The sequence below is a fragment of the Sceloporus undulatus genome, chromosome 2, assembly GCF_019175285.1.
Source record: "Sceloporus undulatus isolate JIND9_A2432 ecotype Alabama chromosome 2, SceUnd_v1.1, whole genome shotgun sequence".
Lineage (NCBI taxonomy): Eukaryota > Metazoa > Chordata > Lepidosauria > Squamata > Phrynosomatidae > Sceloporus > Sceloporus undulatus.
Genome location: NC_056523.1, coordinates 221426572 through 221444511, shown reverse-complemented (window position 1 = coordinate 221444511; position 17940 = coordinate 221426572). Strand labels below are relative to the sequence as shown.

Here is a 17940-nt window from a genome sequence, read left to right as displayed (position 1 = left end):
CAGACTCTTTCTCCAGACCCCACCCCACCCCCTGTCTCCTATCTGGAGACAGTTCATAACATTTGGAGAGCCAAATTATTTCTGGCCCTATGCTATAGTAATAGTCCCAAGAACTGGGAAACAGCTGAGCAGAGAAAGGGGAGAAGGAAATGTATTTGCAAACATAGGATAGCAATAACTGATTTAATGTTTCATTTTACTCTCATGTTAATTCCATAAACTTTATGGTGTAACATCATATAGCTCAATGACAGAGGTGATTCTTTGCATGAGGCTGTAAGAAATAAAACTGATGATCAAGATCAGGGGTAGGCAACCTTTTTGAGCCGGGGGCCGGGTTGCTGTCCCTCAGACAACTGGGGGGCCGAAGCCAAAAAATAAATAATTTAATAATTTAAAAATAAATAAATATATAAATAAACCAGGACAAATGTAGGACAAAATTTTCAAATGGAAGACACTTTTTTTTTAAAATGGAGGACACGCGAAATAAATTGCTGATTTTTAATAAAATGTTAATATAAATGCATGTTTCTGAGGCTTCTATAGACAATTGCCCCCCAAAGACCCCGGCGGCAATCAGCGGCAGGACCGGGCTGGGGCCGGTCCCAAGGCCTTGCCAGGCCGCAGGTTGCCTACCCCTGATCAAGATGATGATGAAGAGGTTTCCAGATTCAGTTCCTGCAATTGCTCTGAGCTGGGAGGGATCTGAGAGAGAAATCTAAGAGACCTGCTGCCAGTTAGCTTAGAAATGCTAACCAAAACAGACCAGTGGTCTGACTCTGCAAAAGGCAATGTTGTGGGTATGTTGTGCATGCCTTCAAGACCCCTGTTGGCATATGGTTACCCCATGAAGTTCATAGGGTTTTGTTTGGAAAGGAATATTCAGTAGTGGTTTCCCTTGTTTAGTTTCCAAGATGAGACGAGATCTGGTGGCTTTAGAGTATTTAGGCCTCTTATATATCTGTGGAGTAATCCTGTTTGTACATATAAATGATGACAGCAAAAAGAGAAAGGCAGTGAAGGAAGTAATTCGGCTAGAGAAAGAAACCACTCAGAGCTGACAAATTTTGCCTGTCTTCTCTGTCCAACCATGGAAGAAGTGTGACCCCACAGTCACAAAGCACCAGGATACTTCCCTGCATATTTTTAAACAAAATAAACCAGGAGTCCGGCCTTCATTGGAGAACACACAATTGTCACATTGCAGAAGTAGGCCTCAACAGTGGGAATAACCCACTGCTCTGTGTTATAAGGGGGAAACAGATCTTCAAACACAGAGAGCTACTTCACACGTTGTTTGAAATGAAGTAAGATGTCTATCTCATTATTAAGATCCTCCTTAAAAAGATCTTCATTAAAGAGTAAAACAATGTGGTATTTAATTTTTTTATTGTTTTTTCATCAAAATTTATCTTTTGTAGAAGGATGACAATGTTTCTCAGTGCATATAACATGAAAAAAGACATACCTCTTAAACCTCTAATCTGATAATCAAAGACAGCATTATATGTAAAACTCAATGAGATTGCCACAACAATGCTGTCCACACAATTAATATGCAGAAAATACACTACTATGAAATATAATAGAGTTGGCACTCAACTGAAGAGTAGCCAGTCATTTCACAAAGAAGAGCAAGTACAGGGAAGAAGAGAACCCATTTTGCTATAATACATGAATTGGAGGGTCACAAAATGAGTTCACATTTATATATAGCAAAGACTACTCCACTGTCAGTGCAGGGAATTTCCAAAATAATGTCAGAGATTTAAGAGAATCAGTCTCAGTGTAATGCAGTAAGCATTTTGTTGCCAAATCCCAAAGACAGACCTGGAAAATGTTCAGATATTTAAAACTTAGATGGGGATACACATAAATGTCACTAGTTCTTCAAACTCCACTCGTACGTCTCCATCTTCAGCTCCTGAGTCTTGGAATGGGGATGCGGAATTATTTCTGCAGTTACAATATGGAAGTAACTGTCATGATCGCTAGCCTACAGGATTTATTTTGTATTTCAAGTTAGAACAATATTTAAAACAAAATACACATAAACCCTGTATCACCTATGCACCTGTATCCTGAAGCACTAATAGCTACAACCTATTAAATAACTTTTTGTTTTATGATGTCTACAAGTGCAAGATGTAATCTAGTCCCTTTCACCAATCTGGAGTTTCCCCAGTGAAAAGGAAGACCAGCTCTCTTCCCAGCTGCTCTCCACAGATCCCATATGAGCAATACACCAGGCAAAAGGAGATGTTATGCAATAGGAGATCTCTACATACTACTACTACATCCAACTAGTTATCTTCAGCTCTGCAAGATGCCAGGGATGTTAAAGATGGCTAGATAGGTATATGGGTGTTCTGTAGAGTATGCATACCCATGGACCTACCACAAGAGGGCAGTGAGTGGAGAAGACTAGATATGTGCCTCGAGAGAGGATGGATCATACCATGTTCAGAAACTGAGTTTCAAAAAGGAATATGTTCAGGTGACTGAATTAAGCAACTGACAATAGCCAGCTTGCATGAATACAGAGAGGCATATAAAGATCTTGCTAAGGAGTCACCAGCAAAGCACCACTCCAAAAGAATTATGTCTACAAAATATGGTAATTTATGGTTAATGGAACAGACAATTAAGAGGTATGCAACAAATAATAAATATTGCAGGTTACATGTGATATTCTAACAGAACTACAGTTGTGATCTAACAATACATTAATGCATAAACTGAAACATTGACAGAATTGCTATAAAATCTTCAGAGTCAAAGATTTGCCAGGTTGCCAAGCTTCGACTGTCTATTAATACAGTAATCAATTTCTCTGGTATGTTATTAACTACAGCAAAAGTTTTAATCTTCATTTCAAAAGCCTTTTTATGTATAAAATAAATTAAAAAGGGAAGTAAAAATTCTCCGTGTATAGTTTGCCAACATAGTGGGTGCAGTCCACTGGAAAGTTCTCCTGTGCAAGTCACAGGAATAAAAAGTGAGCTGGGCAAGAGCACTTACATTTCTTCCCTTGTAACTTTTGCAGGAAAACCTGCTGGCTTGTGCCCAAAATCAGTAGTTCCTTAGGTGTTCCATCAACCTCCCCTAACATAACATAAATGACACAGAAGATCGAAGCATACGATACATATAAATAGGAAGATTTCAAAATGTTTTTTTAAAAAAAGTGGCATTTAAACATCAGCTCTCTTCCTTGTCCCACTGAGAGATCAGACCCCCCTCCACACTATTTAGAGCATCAACAAATAAAAACTTGCAAGATATTTGTACAAGGAGTACAAATGTTCAAAATAATTAAAACTCGGGAATCCCATTATTGTCAAAAGCTATCATTCCCTTACCAATGACATAATATTTTCACCTGTGCAGAGGATTAAGTAACAGAATATTCATCTGCTGGATACTATTCTTTTCAGCTTTTTACACCTCACTACCAAACTCCTGCAACCATGTACACATTTGCTAATTAAGGACACAATTCAGCTCTTTTAAGTCCCATTTCAGAAAAATGAGTGCTGAACACACTCGGTTTAATTCTTCTACAGAGATCAACAGCATATGCACAATTCTATGCATAGTTACTTGGGAGTAAGCCCCATTTGAACTCAGTGGGACTTAGTACCAAATACACATGCCTTTGATCAGATTGTGTCGTCAGGCAGTTGTCAATCTGGTGACACAATTGTACATAACAGCTTAAAAGTTTTTGTTTAAACACAGTTATAATGTTATCCAAAGAAGAAACACATTTAAACATTAAATTTAAGTGTTCTGGTTCCCACTTCAAAATAAAACATTAAAATAAAACAGCATCAACAATTTAAAACATTTAAATCAAGCAAAATGCTAACATTGTATGTAATAGGAGAGGAAAAGTGACTACAGAGCGTCCTACACCTAGGGTCCCTCTGTGGAAACAGTACATTCACTTTATTGCCTGTTCCTTCTGTTGTATGGATGGCCATTGAATGACTTAAGATGTCGATAGTTCTCTTTCCAACTCATTTCACCACTGCTGCCAGCTGAAGTCATCATTGCTGCCAAAAACCAAGAAAAACCCTAGGATGGTGGCAAATATGACTGTATTTCCTGTGAGGACAAGTGCACAGGCTCCCCAATAAATCTGTAGACAGGGAAAAGAAAAGTTACATATACAAATAAACAAACACAAAGACAGGAGTTAACATGCCCACAACCTGCATTCAACAGAATTGCTTTGCAGATAGAGGAAACACCATTTGCACACACACCAATTATACTGGATACAACCCACTTTAACTGATTTTTAAAAATATGCTGAGCCTCCTGTTTCTTCTGAGGACCTCAGATGCTCCCATGCAGCTAGATCCTTTTCAAGGCCAGATTCCCTAAACAGTTGTACATGTCTTCACACTACTCTCTGGGCCATTTATCTGCTACCTGCTAGTAAGAACCCTTGTGGCGCAGTGATTAAATGCCTGTACTGTAGCCACTCACTCACAAAGGTTGCAAGTTCAATACTAACCATGGGCTCAGGCTTGACTCAGGCCTGCATCCTTCCAAAGTTGCTAAAATGAGTACCCAGCTTGTTGGGGCAATTAGCTTACAGTTCTAAACTGCTTAGGCACTGCTTAGGCAGTATGATGCAGTATATAAATGAAGCTGTTATTGCTATCTAATCCATTACAGAAGAATTAGGCTAGCATTTTTCAACTGCCAAAATATCAGATCCCTCTTGGTTATACAGTATAGCACAGGGTCTAAATGTCCAAAACTTGGTTCATGTAATGAAGACAGCATCTGAGTAACTCTTTTTGAGTATTCAACTGAGTTTCACATTCTCACATCATGAATCTTCACAATCACTCTATGATGAAACTGCATTATCTTCGTCACTACTCCTACTCACACTACACTGCTGACTGGGCAGGGGGCAAGCCAAGTCTAAGGCCCGTTACAGACCGCCAAGAACCATCCAGGAACCACAGCAGCCAAACAGCGTGGTTCCCGGACGCTGCAGAGAAGGAGCACGAAAATCGCGCTCCTTCCTGGGCCCCGGAAGAGACGCCACGAGGCGCTAGTCACACACTCGCGGCATCACTTCCGGGGTGTGATAATAATAATAATAATATGCTTTATTTTTATACCGCTTTTCCGAGGTGATCAAAGCAGTTCACAAAATCATTTAAAACTTACACATCATAAAAACAACCTTACAAAAAACATTAAACATTGAACAACATGCAATAAAGACAAGCATGATGGTGGTCAGGAGGAGGACTTGTCTTCTTAGCAGGCGGAGGCCTGTTGTTGCTGGCCTGCTTCTCTCCCCCTCAAGATGGCGGTCGGGGGGAGGGCTCTTCTTCTTAGCAGGCGGAGGCCTGTTGTTGCTGGCCTGCTTCTCTCCCCCTCAAGATGGCAGTCGGGAGGAGGGCTCGTCTTCTTAGCAGGCGGAGGCCTGTTGTTGCTGTTGATGTGCAGACGCAGAGCATCTGCTATGTCAAAATGGTGGCGGCCGTGTGGAATGGCCGCTGCCATTTTGACGTAGTCATTACGCGTGAGGGGCAAGGCGCGTCAGGAAGCGCCGCCCCTTGCGTGTAATGACAGTGCGATGACAGCGCCTCATGGGCCCGTTTGTAACACGCCTAAGAGAACAATGGCTTACTGAAGACGAATTGGTACATTGAAACAGAACTTTCTGGCTCAAAACACTCTCTTAGCTTTTAGGGGAAGCATTTAAGAGCACCATAGGGAGTTGCAGTACCACAGAAGGCTCTAGAAACTCCTAAGTGGCACAAAAATATCTGTATGTTGCCCTTGGGAACCTGGTCCCAAGATCTCTGTTTGAACAAGTCCTATCTATACATGAACTACTCAGGGTAAAGATGTTGTAGCACCTTTGAGGCTAACTGGAAAAGGAAATTGGCAGCATGAGCTGTCTGTCAGACTTAAGTCTACTTCCTCAGATGCATTTGGTGCAGTAGAAAACCAGGGACAGACCTAAATATACCATTAGGAGCCCTGGTGGCATGGGGGTTAAATGCCTGTACTGCAGCCACTCACTCACAAACCATAAGGTTGTGAGTTCAATACCAGCAAAAGGGCTCAGGCTCGATTCAGGCCTGCATCCTTCTGAAGTCGCTAAAATGAGTACCCAGATTGTTGGGAGCAATTAGCTTACACTTTGTAAACCACTTAGGGAGTGCTTAAGTGCACTGATAAGTGGTATAGAAATGTACCTGCTATTGCTATTAGTGTGTGAGAATGTCAATTCAAATTCAAAATTGGCATTCTCACGCACTAAAGCTTATATAGGTCTGCCCCTGGCTTTCCACTCCATCAAATGCATCTGAGAAAGTAGACTTAAGTCTACAAAAGCTCATGCTGCCAATTTCTGTCTTTCCGTTAGCCTCAAAGGTGCTACAAGATCCTTTTAGATACTGATTTTACAAACTATCACAGCTATATCTTTGAATTCTATTCAGGGCAAGCCTCCCAACTAACTCCCAGATATGAGAGTGCAGCTTTAATCAATATCATCCTGGCCTGCTGCATTTTCCAATGGTAAAACAATACCACCTTTTGTGTTTTCCAAAGCACTTTGTGTAATAATCTTTTCAACTACTCTGTAGGCTGTATTAGTATTTCCATATTATAATAATAAATAAATAATAAATAAATAACTTTATATTATAGAATGACTTATTGTGAGTATCCTAGAGTTATCTAAGGAGTTCATGGTCAAAATGGAATAGAAACCTGACAGTTCATGCTTAGCCACTATTTTAAAACCACTCTGAACATACTGAGAGTTTCAGCCCATGCAAAAAACAACATCTTGTTAGCTTTTGCTCAAACCTTATGGCAGATAACCATGTCTTTTATGCTGGAAACTACTATGCCAACATGGTTGATTCTGCAAAGATTAACTGTGGTCATGTAACCTTTGCCATATCGGATCAGGCTCTGGGAAGCACATTGTATCAGCCACTGTGAAAGAAGTGCTCAAAGCTGAGCTGTATACTGGCTCCCCATGAGAATGAAGAGAATTTGCTGAGACCTTCTGCAATGACTCAAAAGACTGCAGAGAACAGTGTCTGTTCACATGGATATGTCCTTCCCACACTGACAAATAACGTGGAGTCAGAACTATGACCTTTTAAAACCAACCAGTGCCTTTTTACTTCCTGTTTATGTAAATGTGGAATGTCTCATTTAAATACTGTAAATATGCATTTAGACTATTTACTATAAAGAAAGAAATACTAACCAGTTGTGCTCTGGCAAATACAATTGGAAGCCCAAATGCTGAGACAACAATGCCTGTTGTAAGAAATATGGCAAGTTCCTTGCAGGCATTACTTGTAGCATCTGTATCTTCGACTACTCTTCTTGCTATGCAGTATGGAATTGGAGAGAGGATGTAGAAGAACAGAACAAACAATGGCCAATATTGGCTAGGAGCAAAGGGAAAAAAAGTTAATACTTTGTTTTGTGGCCATTCTTCCTCTTACAGTTCCTCCAGCTAAAATATACTGTATTCCTGTTATGTAATTTGCATTATTTTTAACAAGATTCTCATTCATACATTTTCACCAGGAGCTACGAAAGTTAACACTGAAGATCTGTCCTGTTTTGGCTATTTGTCTAGCTCTAAATAGCGTATCTGAAATCTTCCACTATGACCATCAAAAGAAACTGAGCAGGAAAGCAGGATTCTCCCTTGAGAATATGAATGGACAGGAAGGGCAGGATACCTGCCAAAACTCTACTTTCATTGCAAGAATTTTTCAAAATATGCTCTTTGCTGGTATATATAGCCCACAAGCTGCACAGAGACCACAGACAAACTGAATCAATCTCTGTTATGTCCCTCAAGATTCACTGTGCCTTAACTCCTCAAATACATAAACAGAGGAATGCAACCTTGAGAGACTCTATCACTACACTATCCAGTACAGATTACGTATAAGGAATGGAGAGCAATTTAGTAGCAATAAAGCAGAACAATTTCAGCACATACTGGTAACTAAGAAGCGGAAGTGCTTCACAAAGGACAGGCGTAGCTGGTTTTGTCCCCTTTCTCCTAATCTCCAAGTGTTCTGGCCCTTGGCTACAACCAGTGTTGGTTTTGTTAATTTCATCAAATCGTAAGAAAAAGAAAGACCTTAATAAACTGAAAGTAAACTAAGACAACAGCTAACCCGTATATGTGAAAATATACATACTTGTACTGTGGAAGTGCACAGCCAAGCATTAGGAACATTAGTCCAACAGCACCCCCGAACGACAGGCTGATCAAAGCTACAAAAACAAACATAAACCATTATCAGTGTTCCAAAATATCTGAACATTTTGCTCCTCTGCAGGCAAGAACAATACAATAAGGCAGACAAGAGTACTGTTTCTACTCCCCTCACCCACAATCTTGAAATTCAACCACCTTTGAAATAAAAACAAGTGGAGGGTCAGCCTGGAGTAGTGGTTTGAGTATTGAACTGTGACTCTGGAGAGCAACGTTTGATTCACCCCTTGGCCATGAAACCCACTGGGTGACCCTGGGCAAGTCCCACTCTCTCAGCCTCTGAGGACGGCAATGGCAAACCTCCTTCGGGTGTCATTGGAGGGTCATTCATGCAGGCCAGCCCCTCCTCCTTCTGGCCACATGGGTACTTTGAGGTTGTTGTTTTTTAAATGCATTTCTTTTTATCTTGCTAACTAAACTTTTTTTATGTTGGTCTGTTTTGGCCTTTAGTCTTCTTCCAATTCATTAACTGCAGTCTCTGTTCTTCTTTTATTATTTTGTTTTCCTCGCTGTCTAAGTTGAATTCGTGGAGATCCTTCATGGTCACTACTTTTGTTTTCTTTATGTTCAGCATTAAGCCTGTGTTTGCACTTTCTTCCTTGATCTTTCTTAGTAGTTGTTGTGGGTCTTTTGAGGTTTTCTGCTAGTACTATGGAGTCATCTGCATATCATTGGCCTGTTACAGACTGCCAAAATAAAGCTGCTTCAGGTCTCTTTGGAGGTATGCTGTTTAAATGATGCGTGCATCCTAAGAATCCGGAAGCTGCACCAAAGCTGCACTCCAGTGCTTAGGAATGGAGTGTGGCTTTGGGGCGACCTCCGGACTCTTAGGACCCATGCATCATTTAAATAGCATATCTCCAAAGAGACCCCAAGCAGCTTTATTTTGGCAGTCTGTAACAGGCCTTAGACTGTTGATATTCCTTCCTCCTGTTTTCACTCCTCCTCCTTCTGTGTCCAATCCTGCTTTCCTTACAATATGTTCTGCATACAAGTTAAACAGATAGGGTGAAAGGATACAGCCTTGTCTGACCCCGTTGCCAATTGGGAACCATTCTGTTTCTCCGTGTTCTTGTTCTGACAGTAGTCTCTTGTCCTAAGTACAGATTCAAGGAAATAGGAAGAACTTCCTGACAGTAAGGGCTGTTTGACAGTGGAACACACTCCCTCAAAGTGTGGCGGGGTCTCCTTCCTTGGAGGTCTTTAACCAGAGGCTGGATGACCATCTGTCAATGGGGATGCTTTGATTGAGAGTTCCTGCATGGCAGAATAGGGTTGGACTGGCTGGCCCTTGGGGTCTCTTCCAACTCTATGATTTCCAATCAAGAATATCAGATATGTTGGCACTTCCATGTCCTTAAGGGCGTTCCAGAGACTTAACTCTTTTAAAGGTCCAAAACATACTGCAGAAACAATCCAGTTTGAGACCACTTTTAACTTCCCTGCTCAGGAATCCTGGGAATTGTAGCTTATTGTGGCATCAAAGCTTTTTAACAGAGAAGGCTGAATGTCTCACAAAGATACACTTCCCAGAATTCCATAGCACTGAGCCAGGGCAGTCGAAGCTGTTTCAAACTGGATTATTTCTGCTGTGTATTTTGGGTTTATGTTATCTTTCTTACAAATTCCCTTTTCCAGAGTTCCTATATCAAGAAAGAGATCATGTGTCTGTCTGCACATGGGAGGTTGGCCTCTAACCCCTGACAATCCAGTCTGGAGACCGCTTTAACTGCCCTGGCTCAGTGCTAGGGAATTCTGGGAACTGTAGTGTTTGTGAGACATTTAGCCTTCTGTCAGAGAGCTCTGGTGCCACAATAAACTACAACTCCCAGGATTCCCTAGCACTGACTCAGGACAGTTAAAGCGGTCTCGAACTGGGTGATTTCTGCAGTGTGTGTTGTGGAGCCAAAGAGTCCTGGGGAAGCAGGAGGCCTGGCTGCGCATCCTCCTCCTCCTCCTCCTCCTCGCACCCGTTGCCATGGAAACAAAGCAGGCCCCAAACCACCGTCGCGGTACTTCGCGGTCAGAGTGGCCGAGCAGCCTCCTTCCCCGGCCCCCTCCTTCCCGCCCCTCGGAACCTCCACCGCGAGGCTACCTTTGATGCCGGCCATGATGCTCCTGCTGCTGCTAATGCCGCTTGCTATTATTGTCGCACAGGCCGCTCCCAGCTGACCATAGAGTGGGAGGAAGGAGCCTAGACCGGCCCGGAAGTAGGTCCTCTGTGAGGCCACATAGCACTTCCGGCAGGCCGCAGACGACTAAGACTATAGAGCGGTGATTGCCAATCAAGATCTTTGAACTTCAACTCCCAGAATTCCCGGCAGTTGGCCACAATGGCCGGGGCGTCTGGGAGTTGAAGTTCCAAAAGCTCTGCTAATACACCGCTGCTAATAAAAGTAGAGTCCGCGCGGCCTAGTGGTTTGAGGACTAGGGTCCAAAACACATTTGCAGATATAAGCCATTTTGAGGCCACTTTAACATAACAACAACAACTTTATTTATATACCCCGCTTTTCTGTTACCAAACAACCAAAGCGGCTTACATCTAAACATCATTCCAATATACAATACATTATACATATAACAGCCCTGGCTCAGTGCTAGGGGATCCTGGGAACTGTAGTTTTGTGAGACGTTGAGCCTTCTCTGTCAGAGAGAACTCTGGTGCCACAATAAACTACAAGTCCCAGGATTCCCTAGCACTGAGCCAAGGCAGCTAAAGTGGTCTCAAACTGGATTATTTCTGCAGTGTGTTTTGGACCTAGGACTCTGGGAGGTCAGGGCCACAGTGACCAGAGGTCCTCCTTTTTCCCGGACATGCCCTCCATTTCGGGTTTCTTTCTGGGAGGAATCCCAAAATGTCTTTCATTTTGGAGGACGTTAAAAAAAAATGAAGGGTCTCACCGAATAAAAGCTCAAAACATTCAATATATGGCTAAGAAGCATGGGTTTATATGAGTGTTTATAGGCTTTATTTTGTAATGGCCTACATTTCAAGCTTATGCTGGGGGTGACCAGCTGTCATAACTGCAAAGGAAGGGGACATGGCACCACAAAATGGAGGACGTTCAAAGGAAATGAAGGGTATCACCCAAAAAAAACAACACTCCAAACACTCAATATAAATATACATTCTTGCTTCTTACTCCTGCTCCAAAATGGAGGACATTTTGGAATTCCTCCGGGACAGATGGGTTGAAATGTCCCAGAAAAGGAGGACATCTGGTCACTCTGTCCAGGAGGAAGTCCAAAATGGCCTCCATTTCAAGCATAACTAAGATTCATACATTTATATTTAGATGAGTGTTTCGCCTCCTTTGTAGCAATGACCCTGGTCAGGGTTGGAATCCACACTCAGCCATGGAAGCCCACTGGGCAGTGCGGCCATTTGCCAACAACCCTTGAAGATATCCTCTGGAATGTTTTACCAAAATCCCCGGAATTCCCCAATATTTATCAGAATATTCAGTCAAAATCCCCAGAAAGAAATTAATTAAATTCCCCGAGTGGGTGAGTCACTCTCTCAGCCTCGGAAGGCAGAGACAAACGCCATCTCCATCTCCATCAGGCCTAGCCCAAAGTAAAATGAAGAGCAGAACGCTCCCTCCATCCCATCCACCATCATCCAGCCTCAGAGGGAGAGGCAGCTCCACTGGGCCTAGCCCAAGTAAGATGAAGAGCCCTCACTGCAGCCCATCTGCCATGGCTAAGGTCTCAGAGGGAGAGACGAACCATGATCTTGATCTCTTCCCCACCACCATTCCCTTCTCCTTTGGTGTCATGTCTTTTTAGATTTTAAGCCTGAGAGCAGAGAACTGTCTCATGTTTGTTTGTTTTTTAATTGTATGCTGTTCTGAGAGCCTTTGTGGCTGAAGAGCGGGATACAACAGTAATGATACAACTTGTTCATTTCTTCCTCTCAAGTTTATCTCGGCCCATGTGGAGGAGACATTTCCAAGACTACCTGACCTCCACTGCTCTGCTCAGTTCATGAAAATTCATACCTGTCACCTCCTTAATAGAGTCCATCCTTGTGTGTGGCCTTCCTCTCTTTCTGCTGCCTTCTGTTATTGTCTTTTGCAGTGATTCATTCCTTCTATGATGTGGCCAATGTATGACAGTTTAATCATCTTGGCTTCCAGGGAGATTTCTGGCCTGACCTGGTCTAGGATCCATGTGTTTGTCTTTTTTGGTCATTCATGGGATCTTCAGCACTCTTCTCCAGCACCACATCTCAAATGAGTTGATTTTCTTTCTGTCAGTTTTCTTAATTGTCCAGCTCTCTCATCCATACATGGTAATGGGGAATACAATGGCTTAAACAGTTCTAACTTTAGTGCTCAGTTATATAGCTTTACTATTTAGGATCTTGTTTAGTTCTTTCATAGCTGCCCCCCACCCCATTTCTAGTCTTCTGATTTCTCAGCAACAGTCACCATTCAGATCAATGTCTGAACCAAGATATGGGAACTCTTTACTTCAATTTCTCATTGTCTAGGTTGAATTTATGTAGATCCTCTGTGCTCATTATTTTTGTTTTCCTTATGTTCAGCATTAATCTTGCCATTGCACTTTCCTCTTTGACCTTCTTTAGTAATTTTTCCAAGTCTGTGATGTTTTCTGCTAGTAATATGGAATCATCCACATAACTTAGATTGTTGATGCTCCCTTCTCCTATCTTCACTGCTCCCTCTGAGTCTAAGCCTACTCTTTGTATGATATTTTCAGCATATAAGATTAAAAACATACTGCAGAAATAATCCAGTTCGAGACCACTTTAACTGCCTTGGCTCACTGCTAGGGAATCCTGGGAAATGTAGTAGTTTATTGTGGCACCAGAACTCTAACAGAGAAGGCTAAGTGAAAACTATAGTTCTTTGTCTTCTCATGCAAGGCAGGAAGAGGATCAAGAGAACTATTCTGATTTAAATTCAACTTTAATTAACTTTATTTAAAAAATAAATATCTTTGGAATTTAAGCCTTTGAAACCAGTGGTTCTGGCCTTGCTAACTTAATTGTACCCTAAAGTATCACGAAAGCTCATGCTACCAACTTCTTTCTTTCAGTTAGTCGCAAAGGTACTACAAGATCTCTCTACATACAGTATCACTTGTACCCTGTGCCTTTTCCTAGATGTATCCGTAAATATGGATATATTTAAAGTGGAGGGCAACAGGAAATGATGAAGACCACATTCCAGGATAGACTCAATGGAAGAAACCACAGCCATGAATCTGTAGGAGTCGAGGAAAGGGGGACTTGGAGGTCCAACATTCATAAGGCCATGGGATGAGGTCTACTTGAACGCAATTAACAACAGCATCAACAAATCCATAAATCAAACATCTGTCCAATAAAATAATTGTGTTTTTGAATATGTCCTTGTTAATTTGCAGGTTTAATTGCAAATGAGATTCTTGTGCTCATTAGGTAATTTATTCTTCCTGTTGTTGTGTCTTCAATGTATTTCCCAACTATGCAAACCCTAACGTGAACCTATCTTAGGGTTTTCTGACAAGAGGTTGTTCAAAGGGGGGTTTGCCTTTGCCTCCACAGCCAAGGGGGTTCGTATCCTGGTCTCCAGTGTCCTAGTCCAACGGTCTAACTCAGGGGTAGGCAACCTTTTTGCGCTTGGGCCCGGGTTGCTGTCCCTCAGACAACTGAGCGGCCGAACCCACAAAAATAAATATTAAATAATTGTATTTAAAAAATTAACAAATAAACGCGGACAAATGTAGGACAAATTTCAAATGGAGACACTTTTTAAAAATGGAGGACACGCGAAAAAAAATTGGCTGATTTTAAAAAAAATGTTATATAAATACACGTTTCTGAGGCTTCTATTGACAATTGCCTCCTTGTCCCCCCACGCAAGAGGCCAAAGCCCCGGCAGCAATCAGCGGCAGGATGGGCTGGGGCCGGTCCCAAGGCCTCGCGGGCCGGATCCAGCCTGCGGGCCGTAGGTTGCCTACCCCTGGTCTAACTGTTGCACCGCGCTGGCTCTCTGTGCAATAATATATTGTACTGTGATATTTGCAGTATATATTGCATAGGAACCTGTGTGTCATGGTTTGAGCCTTGGACTGCGACTCTGGAGACCAGGCTTTGAATCCCCGCTCGGCCATGAAATTTACTGAATGATGCAGGGCAAATCACACTCTCTCAGCCTCAGAGGAAGGCAAGGCAAACCCCTCGACGAAAACTTGCCAAGAAACCCCTGTGTAGGTTGGCCTTAGGATCACTATTAAGTCGGAAACTAGTCAAAGGCAAACAACAACATATAAGTTAATATGGAACCATATCTCATAACCTTCAATATAGAATTCATGCATTTGTCAAGAAGGTCATGCACAATGTGTTGCAATTAAGGCAACTATCTAATTAATAATATGTAAGCTGCTCTGAGAGCCTTTGGGCTGAAGAGCCAACTATTAATACTCCAATAATAAATAAGATGTCTCAAAAATGTCTTGTTGCACTGTGACTGAATAAAAGTTCCTTTGCCTCACTCCCCAAGGAGAGCTGGTTGGATTATGACTCTGAGACCTGCTGGTACGAATCCCTGCCCACTAAACCTATGGGTGACCTAGGGCACGCACACACTCTCAGCCTCAGAAAAACCCATAATACACTTAGATTCAATAGGTTGGTAACTGTCAGCCAAGAAGACTTTCTCTTCGTGGCCCTGAACTTGGAATGACCTGCAGAAGGGTTTTGACAGCTGAATACGGTGTCTGAATTTAAACGCATTGAAGACCAGTCTCTTTGGCAGGCTTATTCAGAGTGAATTTAATGATGAATTTTATATGTAGATTGTTTTAATATGTGAATATGTTCATGAATCATGAATAAATAGAGTTGGAAGAGACCGCAAGAGCCACAGTCCACCCTCTGCCCTGCAGGAAATCCAAATCAAAGCATCCCTGACAGATGGCCATCCAGCCTCTGTTTAGAGACCTCCAAGGAAGGGGACTCCACAACTCTCTGAGGAAGAGTGTTCCACGTCAAACAGCCCTACTGTCAGGAGGTTCCTCCTAATGTTCAGGTGGAGTCTCTTTTCCTGTAGCTTGCATCCATTGTCCGGGTCCTGTTCCCTGGAGCAGAAGAAAACAAGCTTGCTCCCTCCTCATGTGACATCCCTTCAAATAGTTACTTTTAAAGTGATGTGTAGTTTAACTGAGTGTTTTAACTGATGTGGTGTGTCGTTCATGTTGTTCCCCAAGGGAACCAGGGGAGACAGGGAAGAGGAGAACGGGAAGAATATAGAGAGATAAAGAAGAAAGAATGAATAGATTTAGAGCAAGACATGGAGAAAGTAAGAAGGAGATCAAGATGAAAAGAACAGAGAAGAATGGAAGAGCGACTAGACCAAACTAAAAAAGAAGATGACTGAGAGATCTGAAGATATACTAATAAAAGTAAAGAGAAAGAACTAAAGAATATTCTTGATCCACTAGCGTGAACCGGTTATCAAAATAAGAGTGGTACTAATTAAAGATATTAATCGACTAGATCTGGAGAATACAAAATTAATAACAAGATAGACCGAGAGAGAGATAAGAGAGTAAAAATGATGTATAGATGAGAGAAAGCTGATAATATGAGGTATAGAAAGAATATATTATATATAGATTATTGTGAATTAAAATTGATGGATAGTATAATTATTAATATTAGGTCATAATATACTAATTAGTGATAGATACCATATAGTAAAATAAGAATATACTAGTATAGTTAAAGATAAATTTATATTATTGTAGTAATATGATAATATAACTAATATTAATAAACTATATGATTATTATTATATTAACAATAATATATAAATAACTATATTATTATTATATTCTTTTAACTACTGTCTATTTAACACTGTAATTTGGTTCAGTAGCTGTCCTGTTTCCTATTTCAATGTGCATTTTGTATGCTTGTAACCAACAGTTTTAAATATGTAAGCAGTGTGGGGAAAAGGTGGGATGGTGGGATATGTAAATATATAACAACCAATAACCATTTTCATTCATAAATATATTTTATATTTTATGTTGTTGGTGTTTTTATCTAAAGAGACCTGGGGTTCTAAACCCGCGTGTGTAACCCAATGAGGCGAGTCACACTCTCTCAGCCTCAGACGCCCTCCCTCCCCTGAGGCAACTACTGGCCAAGAAAACCCCCAACCGACTAAAAAGGACATTTACATCAGCGCATCCCTATTGGCTGCCTTGTGTTGACTGACACCCCATTGTCCAGGAGGAGACAATGAGCGCGTGGAAAAAATCCAACAACCATGAATCTTCGAGAAGAAGGGGCGTGGCTGCCATTCCCATTGTCTGTTAGAAAAACCTCTCCTGATTGGTCTATCCTGCGTGTGAAACAGTAAAATAGCAACAACGACAGATTGAAGCTGCCAAGATGGCGGCGCTGGACCGCTGCGGGAGCGGAGGCCGGCCGGGCCGCCTTCTGAAGTTTAGGCAGGCCAATCAGGGGCGGCCTGAGCTGCGACGCATGCGCAGTTGCTCCAAAACTGAGGTTGGGGGCGGAGGAGGGAGTGGGGTTTTGTGCCACATGGCACACAGGGAGAGACGCTGAGATGGCGTGGGCTGCCGCTGTTGGTGGTGCTGCCGAGCCGCTGGTGCGGCTTTGCGAGCCGGAGTTCGGCTTTCCTCAGAGGGGCTTTCCCATGGCCATGGGGGCACTGGCTGGAGATGAAAGTATGCCTTAAGGGATCCGGGAGCCCACAGTGAACATGAGCCACAGTGCGATGCGGCACTAACAAGGCCAATGCGATTCTAGGTGCATCAACAGAAGTATGTGTCTAGATCAAGGGAAGTAATAGTGCCACTCTATTCTGCTCTGGTCAGGCCCTCCTGGAATATGTTGTCCAGTTCTGGGCTCCACAATTCAGAAAGGACATTGAGAAACTGGAGCGTGTCCCAAAGTGAGGGCGACAAAAATGGGTGAAAGTCTGGAAACCATGCCCTATGAGGAACGACTTAGGGAGCTGGGGATGTTTTAACCTGGAGAAAAGAAGATCAAGAAGTGATATCATAGCCCTGTTTAAATATTTGAAGGATGTCATATTGAGGAGGGAGCAAGCTTGTTTTCTGCAGCCCAGAGACTGGACCCGGAGCAATGGATGCAAGCTGCAGGAAAAGAGATTCCACCTCAACCTTAGGAGGAATTTCCTGACAGTAGGCTGTTCGACAGTGGAATGCACTCCTCGGAGGGTGATAGAGTCTCCTTCCTTGGAGGTCTTTAAACAGAGGCCTGGATGGCCATCTGTCAGGGATGTTTGATTTGATTTCCTGCATGGCAGGGGGTGGCTGGAGGCCTGGTGGTCTCTTCCAAACTCTATTGATTCTATGATCCTGATCCTCTGAGCTGCGAGATTGGACCTGCCTAAGGTTGCTTGTATGTTTGCCTTCGGTCATTTCTGAGTCGTATCATGGGGTTTTCTTGGCAAGGTTTCTCATAGGGGGTTTGCCAGGCTGTGCTCTGGAGGCTGAGAGAGTGTGACTTTGCTCACCCCATGTTTACTCACACAGGGAGGGTTGAGTCCTAGAGCCCAGCACTCAAAACCATGCTGACTCAGTAACCCCTTTAATGGCAATAGATTCAAAGCCCTTTC

General features: G+C 42.4%; 2 protein-coding genes across 2 annotated transcripts in view; one reads left to right on the top strand and one right to left on the bottom strand.

Moving 5' to 3' along the window:
- SARAF (store-operated calcium entry associated regulatory factor) overlaps positions 1–17940 on the top strand; it is a 37140-nt gene that overhangs the window by 4507 nt on the left and 14693 nt on the right. The gene's annotated exons all lie outside the window — the stretch shown is intronic.
- On the bottom strand, positions 1376–10524 carry LEPROTL1 (leptin receptor overlapping transcript like 1). Its single transcript, XM_042451106.1, has 4 exons — positions 10404–10524; positions 8232–8307; positions 7274–7460; positions 1376–4147 (listed from the first exon to the last, which is right to left on the bottom strand). Exons 1-4 carry the CDS (start codon positions 10417–10419, stop codon positions 4031–4033), a joined length of 396 nt encoding a protein of 131 aa, XP_042307040.1. The 5' UTR covers positions 10420–10524; the 3' UTR covers positions 1376–4030.

What these genes read in the sequence shown, in the direction of transcription:
- LEPROTL1 (XM_042451106.1), bottom strand. An exon ending in TGTGCACTTCCACAGTACAA is followed by an intron (nt 7,461 to 8,231) that starts GTATGTATATTT and finishes CTTTGCTCCTAG; the next exon opens with CCAATATTGGCCATTGTTTG. An exon ending in TATTTGCCAGAGCACAACTG is followed by an intron (nt 4,148 to 7,273) that starts GTTAGTATTTCT and finishes CCCTGTCTACAG; the next exon opens with ATTTATTGGGGAGCCTGTGC.